The sequence below is a fragment of the Gymnogyps californianus genome, chromosome 3 (assembly GCF_018139145.2).
Source record: "Gymnogyps californianus isolate 813 chromosome 3, ASM1813914v2, whole genome shotgun sequence".
Taxonomy (NCBI): domain Eukaryota; kingdom Metazoa; phylum Chordata; class Aves; order Accipitriformes; family Cathartidae; genus Gymnogyps; species Gymnogyps californianus.
This window is the reverse complement of record NC_059473.1, coordinates 26,685,469-26,697,226: the sequence shown is the minus strand read 5'-3', so window position 1 is coordinate 26,697,226 and position 11,758 is coordinate 26,685,469. Positions and strand designations below refer to the sequence as shown.

General features: G+C 45.6%; 1 protein-coding gene across 1 annotated transcript; it reads left to right on the top strand.

Annotated features, from left to right (window-relative positions):
* Nucleotides 1-1,280: 1,280 nt before the first annotated feature.
* PRPH2 (peripherin 2) lies at nt 1,281-11,447 on the top strand. The gene is given in 4 exon segments (XM_050893378.1): nt 1,281-1,861; nt 4,633-4,879; nt 11,212-11,269; nt 11,272-11,447. Coding segments are annotated over 4 exon segments (1,062 nt in total).
* The last annotated feature ends 311 nt before the right edge of the window (nt 11,448-11,758 follow it).

The following is an 11,758-nucleotide window of genomic DNA, read 5'->3' as shown; positions in this document are numbered from 1 at the left end:
GCATTGCTGCAGCGGGCGGTGAGCCAGCGCGCAGGACTTTCCCAATACCTCCGAACCTCTGCGGGGCAAGGGGGGAGCAGGAGGTGATATTTCAAAGCGAGTAAAACTCCTAAAGCACTGGAAAGAGCAAAAGCCCGGCATCCGTGCTTGCCTGAAACGGCTGTGTGGCATAAGGAGGAAGGCCACCGCTGAAGGAGGGGGTTGCATCCCTCCTTTTCTGTCTGCTACAGCGTGAAAGTGGAGCTGGGCTGCAGGTCCCTCGGCAGACCCCGAGGACCCCGGGGGTGCCTCCCTCGCACTGGCTAGTGACGATGGCCCGAGGGTCCCTCCCCAGCTGCTGGGTCAAATTCCTCGCTGGTGTAAGCTCCCGGGTCTCCTTGGGCAGCCCTGCTCCCCTCCCTGGCCTGGTGATTATCCAGTAAGCTGCTCATGTCAGCTCGCTTTTTATAAAAGCATCTCTAGATTTCAGCCCGGGGTTTGTTTATTGAGTTTCTCTGAACTTTTCCTTTCTCCTTCCCTCCTGCCAAGGCCCGGAGATGGTACAAGCCCTGGAAGTAAATAGAAAATGCCAAGCTTAGGTTTTTTAGGTCACTGTAAACTACACACTTATCTGCTTCCAGAACACATAAGCCACGGGATGTCATCTCGGGTCAACACAGAAGGATAAGGACTAGAAAGGTGGTTTGGGCTGTAGATATGAATAAATCAGGATCACGTAGGGGAAATATATTTTTGTATTTAAGCAGCCTTTTTTAATCTCGGAGCCCTCTTCCTTTTTCCTCAAAGGATCCATATTGTTCTGGCAACAAAGATCTTTTTGTATCTGTGGGTTTTCATATTCTGCCCAGCAGCCTATCATAAGAAAGCACAAATCTACTAAATAGTAAAATGAGGGATTATTTCCACTCATCTGTTGACAGACATTTCTCCAAATTGGATCAAATGATTAAAGGTATTAGAATGACGTCTTGCAGATCCAGATCAAACCATTTGAAACCTTGAGACCGTTTCTCCTTTGCTTGGAAGGAACCACCAGAAATAGTTGTAGGTGCTAATTGCCCATTATTCTCACTAATGTGAAATTGTTAATTGGGATCTTTGAATATTTTACTTGCTTGAATCCTAACGGGGGAGCTCAAGATGGAAGGACCGTGCAGTGGCTCGCTTCCCGCCGTGCCGTTCGGGGTCTCTTCCAACGCCTGAATGGTTCTTCCTCAAGTCACTTACGCTGAGAAGAGGGGTCCAGGCTGCGAAATCTTCCAACATCTCACATCACGAAGATGGCACTGCTGAAAGTCAAATTCAATCAGAAGAAACGGGTAAAACTAGCACAGGGACTATGGCTCATGAACTGGTTTTCGGTGTTTGCTGGAATCCTTGTTTTTAGCATGGGATTGTTCCTCAAAATTGAACTCAGGAAGCGAAGCGAAGTGATGGACAATTCTGAAAGCCACTTTGTGCCCAATTCTTTGATATTGATGGGTATATTATCCTGCGCCTTCAATGGTTTTGCTGGCAAAATTTGTTACGATTCTCTGGATCCCGCTAAATTTGCCAAGTGGAAGCCTTTGCTGAAACCTTACCTGGCACTATGTTTCTTCTTTAACATACTCATTTTCTTCGTTGCTCTGATTTGCTTTCTCATGCGGGGCTCTCTGGACAGCACGCTGGCTCAGGGGCTCAAGAACGGCATGAAGTTCTACCGGGACACAGACACGCCCGGAAGATGCTTCATGAAGAAGACCATCGACATGCTCCAAATTGAGTTCAAATGCTGTGGGAACAACGGCTTCAAAGATTGGTTTGAAATTCAGTGGATCAGCAACAGATATCTGGACTTCAGCTCCAAAGAAGTGAAAGAGTAAGTGACTTAGTGGGGTTTGTATCACGTAGTATCATTGTTTGATCGGTATTATACTAAAGAAATGTACGTCCCAACAGGCACTGACTGGAGGGGGTTTTGTATAAAATGGGTTTTTTCTCTGCTCTTGCTTAGTAGGTATCCCAAACGATCAGCTAGATTGCTTCCTCCTCTGACAAATTCCTCTAATGTTATCCAGGACATAAAATATAAAGCACCAAAATACTTTTCTCATTCTTACTCAGTGCCATGTAAACAGACTTACAGTAACATTTTTTTACTGTCTTTTACCTCTTTATAAACCCATTACATTAAGCCACACATACCTTCTCCCAAAATCAACAGGAAAGTATCAGAACTTCACTATTCCTGAAGCAGATTTCAATGCGACTTACTAAGTTCCTAAAAAAAGACTTCCCTGGATATACACTGTTGATACCACTTTTAAAACTCCACTTTAGGTATTGGCAATTAATCAGTCTCATGAAAACAAATAGAAACAGTAACATTTTACCAATAACTCATGTGTTTTAAATCCTTAAGGTTTAGAATTTTATTTTTATATTCACTCAATGGATTGCTTCAGCACCGTGACAATATTGAGCGTCAACACCCGTTGACGTTACTAGCTTTACACAGTGTCCCTTGTAGCCAAATGCATCTTAAGTTCTCTCCTGTATAAAAACATGTTCAATATATATACTTGTGCCTAATTTTTTTAAACCTCACATGAAAACAGCACTAGTTTCCTCTGTACAAGCCAGAACAGATTGTTGACCAGAAACACCTTAATGGCTCTGATGTCAGTGCCCAAAGAGGCAGTAATCTCAAAATCGGGTTATGTGCAGTAAGTGCAAGTAAAAAATAAACATGAGAACAACTGAACTTTTGAAATTAAAAAATGAGCATTGAGCATAAATACCCACAACCTTTTAAAAAACTAAGCATCGGGGAAAGAGATCGTTATTCAGAGGTCTTTGGGAACATCATTCGTTAACGTTCATACTCTGTGGTTGCACAAAGGGTCTTGTAAACTGGAAGCAATCTGCCTTTTAAATATAATGCCTGTGTTAAAAATGTCTGAAGTAATTTTGAAAAAAGCTTTGTGTATCTCTTGGGATCCCTGCCTGACTGTGTAAATGGTATTTCACTTGTGTGTCTCTGTGCATATTGTCTTGACTTGTTGGGTGGTCTGGTTGGTTTTGCGATTCTGAACTAGGAGTTTATAGTGAAAACTGTTGCAGGCTTAACCTATTGCACTGCGGGGTTATAACAAATACATTCGCTGTTTAATAAGGGAGTATTTGCGTTGTGAAGGTATGCCCATGGTATAAATAACTACTTGAAAACATAATAAGTTCACCTTGCCAGCATTATATGGAGATTTGAGAGCTGTAACTTAATCCAGCAGCAGTGGAAGGGCAAAGCACAGAGGGAAAACAAGGTTATATTGTCCTTAATAAATGATGTCTTGTTTGGAACTGAGACTCAGGGCAATTTCTTTGTACGACTGAGGCAGGAAATAGGGCATTAAAAATCCACAAACGGATGTTAATGAGTGAATTCAAGGTTTGAACTACGCAGTGGTGCACAATCTCTGCTCACATTCCTGGTGGGATATTCTGGCCCCTTTGAAGTCAAAAGCAAAGTTCTCCTTAATTCCAGGGAAGGTGGGAGTCCGTCCCCTGCAATGTGATTTTTATATTATTTGCAGAGCGAAGGCCTGATCCAATCTCTCTGAAACTGGTGGAGCGCTTACACATCAATGGGAATTAGACCCAACTCAGAGCGCAATTTACATCTAGAGATGAAACCTCAGCTGCATTTGGCGTTTAGATATGTTTAGGTCATGACCGCAAAGTGGAATTTTGCTTCACCAGGCTGTTGCAATCACCCCTCTCTCTATGACACATCTTTAAAATATCCATATAGAAAGCTACAAGCGACTCTCAGATTTTTTTCACCTTTCTAGATCACTGGGGCTCTCCATTCTGTCATTTTCTAAGCAAAATGGCATTTGTTAGAGTTGCAGTCCGCTTATTATAGTCCTTTTTGCAGTACCAGTGGAACTATTTGCCTTCTAAGTATCTCTCATCTAAACATCTCATAAGGCACCAGCCTAAATCGCTGTTTATGGAGAGCAACCACAGTCTCAAATGAACAATTGTTGGAGAGCTCCTGCAAGGACTTCAGATATTTTTCAACATCCTGTTGCTGAAGCACATTTCATGTTTTAAATACTGGCTACATTCCCAAGCCAAGAATAAATGCATAACCCCTTCCTCGAGCTATTATCATCAAAGAGAAGCTATTAGGTTTGCTGGATCAATGGTCTAGTTGGATACGGTGGGTCCTAAGGCTGTTGTGGGTCCTTTTCCAAGCTCAGGTCACCTCCAGCATCTCCCTTCCACCCGAACTATGCTGTGATCACTCTTTTCTGACTGCCCCTCCTGAAATTTGTCTCTGCCATTCACTTTTCTTAAAAATTAATTTCTTTGAAGAAGTGACCCGAGAGGGCGTGTTTCCATCATGAAGAGTTAATTATAGACTCGGTGTAGCCTCGACATAGAAGAGGATTTCAGAGAGGAAAAACACCTGGGGCAAACGCTGCTATATGAACAGGGGATGCGGAGAAATGGCATGGCCAGACGGCACGGTGGAAAATCCGCGTTGCCTTTGCTTTCCTTTCTCGTGCAAGTTTGCTCCGGTATATCTTTACGTGTGTGTGTGTGTGTGTGTGTATTCACGCTTTCTTCTGCCCTTGCCCGTAGTCGGATCAAAAGCAACGTGGACGGAAGGTACTTGGTAGATGGCGTCCCTTTCAGCTGCTGCAACCCCAGCTCCCCGAGACCCTGCATCCAGTACCAGGTCACCAACAACTCAGCTCACTACAGCTACGACTACCAAACGGAGGAGCTCAACCTCTGGCGCCGTGGCTGCCGGGAAGCCCTCCTGCACTACTACAGCAGCATGATGAGCTCCATGGGCGCCGTCGTCCTCCTCGTCTGGCTTTTCGAGGTAACCCTCTCACCCCAGCCCTGCTTTGCTGACGCGCCAGCTCCAGAGGGGCTAAGTTAAAAATCTATTTAAAATAAATTGTCTGCCGCCATTCTTCGGCTGAGAAAACATCTGATAGTGAACATCTGCATAAGGCCTGAAAGGTCCCAGGCTGGAGACACAGCTGGGAAGCATGGGGTGGGTGTTACATTACAGATCCCCCCTTCAGAGCAAGGGGCCAGAGCCTCGAGTATCCCACAGCAAGAGGGAAAAAGGGACCGATTTTCTGCCAAATGCAGGGTGCTGAGCAGGGAAGAGCATGCAAGGGCTCAGCTGTCCAGATGCATTAATTTTACGCGTGTCACCATTAGTTGGGAATGAAAAGTACACAAAGCAGTGCATTAGAAAGAGATGGCAGTAATTTGTGGGACAGAAAGTGCAATTAAGGGGCTTACGTGCTGATGAAAATAAGACCTAGAGCCATGCGCAGTGTCCAGCTTCAGGGCAGCATTTGGTTTAAGGTCCTCCATCAGCTCCACCAATGTTTTTGGTCCCAAGAAGTGCTTTAGGTGAAGCAGATGGATTAACTTTATTTTATTCTGCTTCCTGAAACCACCGTGCATATGCAAACAGATGCCAATACTGCCCAGTGCAGATGTTTGTGGGCACCGTAACCCGAAGCGCAGCTTTGCTGCTAAAATACTGTTCATTCAATGTAAGGAAAACAGGTCCTTCTGCCTCTGGGAGATGGCCGGTTTTCTAGCCGGGGTGTTTAACCAATACTAACACGCAGGGAGCGTGGGCTGGCGGTGGCACGAGGGCTGGCACGTGAGGTGCTGGATGCGGAGGTAGGGCAGGAGCGGATGCCAAACGGGGAGGGTGCAGCTCACTGGGCGACACGGAGTGCAGCAGACCCTTTCTAACCCTTGAAATGGCTGCTGCAAATGGCATTGCCTATTTTAAATGATTCAGCCGGCTTTGTAAAAATTCAGGTAAATGCAAATTAAAAAAAGATGCATTATATTTTGATACAAGCACTGGCCTACACCCTTCCAGGAATGAAGATGCTTTTTAGAAAATAAACACCTACCCAAATAATCTGTGAACTGAAAAAAATATCGTAAAGTTACTTCATGTTGTGTTATTTTAAAAATAACTGCTCTGCGTGGCTGAGAAATGTACTACCTCCTTGTAGCACTGTTATTCTGGTAAGAAAAGAAAGAGAAGCTCGTGTCTCAGCCCAAATTCAAATGCAGAGTTCTTGAAGAGAGGGAAATTTCAGCTGTATATGAAAATCAGAAGGAAATTCAAAAACTCGGGGGAAAAATGCACAGAAATGCTAACGCCAGCTGTCAAAAATCATGACTAGGAACCTGTAACATACTTCTGCTGACTTGTAGGAGATTAATGGCAGTGGTCTGTTAACATTAATAGTAGCGATGAAAATGCAGTATTTTATTTCTAACTCTTCAAAGTACACCCGGGTATTTTTTTCAACCTGTGGCGTAATGAGAAATATGATCTTCTCTTTTTTTCTTCATCTTTTTCAAAATATAAGGTGAGATTTTTTTCAGGCAATCAGAGGACTCTTGGGGCAAAGCTTTAAAGAAATATCACAATCCTGGGTTATATTAATTGGCTCTCCTGAATATTTATGACTTGCCTGATATTCCACCATAAAGGGTCCAGATTTGGGTCTCAAACTCCCTCCACTTTTAAGGCAAACCTTGAAGGGAGGAAGCAAAGCAGGAAACAGACATTAATTTAGTCCCCCTTGAAATATAACCACTTTCTTTAAATTCCAGTCAGGGTAGGAAACAATTTTATTCTGAGTAGGAGCGCAGCAGAGGTCCCAACTCCGGCCAAGGTAAGATGTCGGTCTGACCAGGGTGCGACCCACAGGGCAGTTAACGCGCTGGCTCTGCGCTTCTCATTTTCCCTTCGACTGGCTTGCTGAGAAGTTACAGAGAAGTGCAAAAGCAAAGGAGCATCCTGGTTTGCTTTGCACCTGGAGCCGCTGTGAACTCAAGCCAAGTGGCACGGCCACAGCACCTCCCCAGCAAAGCCCTCCTGGGGGCTGGCGGAGGACTCTTCCAGCTGGGTTGGTGGTATTGAGGTGTGGGAAGGGGACAGAGCATGGAGGGAAACACTAATCGCAGCTGTTACTTTGAGCTGCGGAAAAACGTAACGTGCCACATGGGTATAGGGACCTCAGGGAAGGCCATTTAGGTTTAACGTTTCTATATTAGGTGCAAGGAAGAATGAACCTATTTTGAAGTATCAAAACTTCTATTTGAAAAAAATGTAGCGTGTCGTATTTTCTGGAAATATGTTATTATCCACATGCTGCTTTTACTAGCAAAAGCTGTAGGCTTCTCATGAGTGACAACCGGTCATGAGGGTGACAAAAAAAGATCACACCCTGCTCTAGCTAAGCCGCCTCAGGCTAAACCCTGGCAAACAGATGGGCTTCGCTGCAGAAGGTCAAGCAGAGCAAGCCTGGCTGTCTTCTTGACCTGCCTCAGCCAGCGAAGAGGAAATGGGGGGTTCAAGGGTGCCCTGAACAGAGCATTTCAAAAGGAAGGGAGGGCAGTAGCCAGTTCCTGAGATGCTCCAGGTCCTTCACCTGTATAAACACATGGCTCTCCATAGCTCACAGCTACTGCAATGGCCGAGACCCTGAGATTCATCTCACATGTGGTGCCGCAGAGGGAGGCCAGCACTGAGCTCCAGGAGGTGGGAACCCAGGAGAGCGATGAGACATGAGCAGGAGATGCATTGCATATCATGTGCTGGAGAGTAAACTCTCTGATGCCTTCAATACTAGGATTGAACTCCTGATAATCTTCAAAACCAGCCCACAGGCAGCAGGGACCCTGCAGAAGGACACAGTTTGCTCTGCTAGCACAGATCAAGGGGCTGAGCATGCTGTGGTGCAGGGGGATGCACCAGCCCAGCCTGCCCATACCTCGCCCTGGAGAAACACTGCGGCCTTGTTCTTCCTGCCACTTTGAAGTTGCTGTAAAATGAGAAGAGTTTTCATGACAGTTTGTCTATTGGCCTGGGGAAATCATCACTCAGTGAGACTGGGCGAGCTTTGGGACCCTGGTGCCCAGGCCTTCCTTGCTGGATTGTGATTAAGCACAGGTCTACAACTCAGAATCATAGACTGACTGAGGTTGGAAGGGGCTCTGGAGGTCATCTTGTCCACAACCCCTTGCTCAAGCAGGACCACCTGGAGCCGGTTGCCCAGGACAATGTCCAGATGACTTTTGAATATCTCCAAGGAGGGAGACTCCAACACTTCTCTGGGCAACCTGTGCTAGTGCTCAGTCACCCTCACAGTGAAAAAGTGTTTCCTGATGTTCAAACAGAAGCTCCTGCATTTCAGTTTGTGCATGTGGCCTCTTGTCCTGCCACTGGGCACCACTGAAAAGAGCCTGGCTCCATCTTCTTGGCACCCTCCCTTCAGGTATTTGTACACATTGATAAGATCCCCCCTGAGCCTTCTCTTCTCCAGGCTGAACATTCCCGGCTCTCTCAGCCTCTTCACACAGGAGAGGTGCTCCAGTCCTTTCATCATCTCAGTGGCCCTTTGTTGGACTCCCTCCAGTATGTCCGTGTCTCTCTTGTACTGAGAAGCCCAGAACTGGACACAGCACTCCAGCTGTGGCCTCACCAGCGCTGAGTAGAGGGGAAGGATCACCTCCCTCGACCTGCTGGTGATACTTTGTCTGATGCACCCCAGGATACTATTCGCCTTCTTTGCCACAAGGGTACATATTGCTGCTCATGTTCAGCTTGGTGTCCACCAGGACCCCAAGGCCCTTACTGCCAAGCTGCTTTCAGCCAGTCACCCCCCAGCATATACTGGTGCCTGGGGTTGTTCGTTCCCTGGTGCAGGACTTCAGCAAAACTGATGGTCCAAGGCTCTGTGCTATCATATAGGAGATAGACTAAATACCAGATAGTTGTCTCCAACTTCCTGGACTCTCTTCTCATCCGGCAGAGAAGGCAGGCTCAGGTCAGTGGAGGTGATGAGAGCCCGAACATTTTGCACTGCTTTTAGGAGATCTCAACCCCAGGGACCCAAAATCTTTCTGAGCAAGATTTTTAAGAAAATGAAGTCTTAAACTGAGAGAAAATGTCACAGAATCTCATCCGAAGGCAGGTCAGCTGCTCCCTTCTGCACAAGCACCTTCCTTTTTTAAAGCACGACCATATTTAGTGACTTAGAGCCATCCAGGAAGCCTGTAAGTACAGCTAATTTTGCTGTCAAATAGTGGAACTTAGTAAGTCAGTCACAAAAAAACCCCTCCTGCTGACATGCAGTGAGGTAGCACAAGTAGAGAGCAACATGGAGGCCATCTTTTGCGTCCAGTCCTATTAATCTTTACTTGCAACAGCCATTAATATGAAAGATATTAGTCCCATGACTGAGAGCAGCAAAACTGGAGCTCAGATTGAAAGGAAGATGTCAAAGGCTTTAAATCCCAAGACTAGCGTGATCCTATTTGTCACGTCTTGTGATTTTTATAGAATAGTGTTTCAACTGATTTAAGTCATCATAGTATTGGGTAGATCCACTACAAAATGAGACTATTTCCAGATTCAGGGCCATTAGAAACTTCTTTGAGGACCAAGGTGTTGCGAGTCATGCATTCCTGTGTTAAACAGGATGAAAATTTGCCTGTGGATATGGAAGTGTTTGATGAAGCTTGTTTGTTTGCCTAATGTTTTTCCCTTTCTGGTCTTGAGTGAAGGCAGAGAAACATGAACATCTGAAAATTTCGAGAGTAGCCAATGGTAGCTTTAGTATTCCAAGAGTTTGGAGACACTGATCATACACAAGCAGGATGACCAGGGAAGACAGGCTAATGAATGGTCTACAGAAGCACATGCTTGAGCAGTCCCATGAGTCCAAAAGCCAGCTGTGAGTTTTGCCATTGGCCACGCTATGTGGCTGAATCCCACTTCAAACCTGCCCAGCCTCCCGATGCTGTAGTCCTGCCCGACAGTTTGCAAGCTTCCTCCATCTCTAGTTCAAAAGCCTCAACAGAGAGCAGCACCTTGCAGGTCCAGGGCAGCTCTCCGTGGGCCTCAGCTGTGCCACCAGGTAAGTAACACACAGGGGCACCGACCTCTTTAGCTGTTAGGGTTTAGAAGGACCAGAGGTAATAATTTCCTTGGGAATTTTGATAGGATAACAGAGGCATTGTACTTCCCTTACAGAACAAATCCTACGAGGTTGTTAACAACAATAAGTGGTCTCGATCTTAGCTCTACCTAGCACACGAAAGACTAAACTAGCCTTACTGCTGCCCCATCCTAACCACCTGCTCTACCACCTCATCAAGCTGGCTCTTCTGGGCGCTGCCTTTTCTTTCCTTCTCTACTTCACAGATCAATCACTTTTTTCTTTATAAGCACAACGGTGGAAGTCGGATTGTTTTGAACAGTGTTAGAAGGCAGGAGACTGGCTAAAAACATTCTTTCTCTCTGGAGGCAGGTTTGCCAGTGTCAGGGGTATTACACCAGCATAATACAGTAGAAAAAGTCTCAGTCAGGGCTGCTGGGACTGGTAAATATTTTATCAGAAATAAAAATTTGTTTTAGATGGAACCAGTGAAAGATACAGACCACCTGCTGCCTTGGTTTCCTTATTTGCACATACCTATATAAAAACAAAACCAGAACTTGAAGTAGACAAGCTGATGGCTCAAATCCTAATGCTGCTCTGTTCTGCACAGATGCCAATTCATGAATATTTCCTTGATCAGATTAATATACTTGCCAAACATATTAAGGTCAACGTGAAGTAAAAATATTTAGAGTTAAAATTAAGTGGATGGTGGCAGAGGATGTTGTTGCACATATAAACAGCTTTATGGACATCTAGTGCACAGGAGCAGAGGTTTCATTAAAATCTCCCCGGAGGCGCCAACGCTGCGATGGGGTACGTGGAAAGGCCCCTTGTGCACATGGCCACACAAAGCTGCTGTTTCGCAGCAGCCAGCACGGCCTTCCTTCGTTAGCTGATGCATCCACTCATTGCTTATCAACTGCCACACTTCCCGTAGCGTTCACTGATTTCAGACCTCCGCCCTCTCCTTTCCCACTTGTGAAGGGACATTTGCCTCCTGCCAGCTCCCCCTCACCCCTCCTGGCCATCTCAAGGGGGATCTCCTCTCACGTGGAGGATTCCCGCAGCCCTTAAGCTCTATCTGTTTGGTGCCTTTGGCATTTTGTTCATGCTGCCAGCCCGGGCTGCTAATAGCAGAGGATGATGAAGATGTGGGCAAGGGTATAAAGGTTTGCCTGATGCTCTCTGTCTTCTCCATTGCACGGCACAGATGTCCGTGATGGTTGGCTTGCGTCTTCTGCACACCTCTCTGGAAAGCATTGCAAATCCGAAGACCCTGAATGTGAAAGCGAAGGGTGGATCCTGGAGAACAGCCTCAAGGACACTTTGAAGTCCGCGCTGGAGAGTTTGAAAAAGATTGGTAAGTTCAATCAGGTGGAAGCAGACGCCGAAAGGGCTGAAGGAGAGGAAGGTGGGAAGACGCCAGCCATCACAACGGTCAGTTGAGCTTCTAATTGATGTGGACTTTTTATCAGAGGAATAAAAAAACCCTGAGAATTGTGAATATCTACGTTTTAAAAGCTATGTATCAACCATCAGAATACACATTTCTATGCATGCTTTTTTTTTTTATATGGGAGTATACAACATAGTGCACCGTGGGATAATACATTTATCCACAATGTGAGTACACCATATTCATATCTTCTTGGGGAAATGACCCCCCTAGGACTTGCAATATTCACGTATTCCCTTATCAGGGACAGTTAGTTTTAAAAAAAAAAAAAAAAAATAAAAAAAAATTTCTGGCATCACAT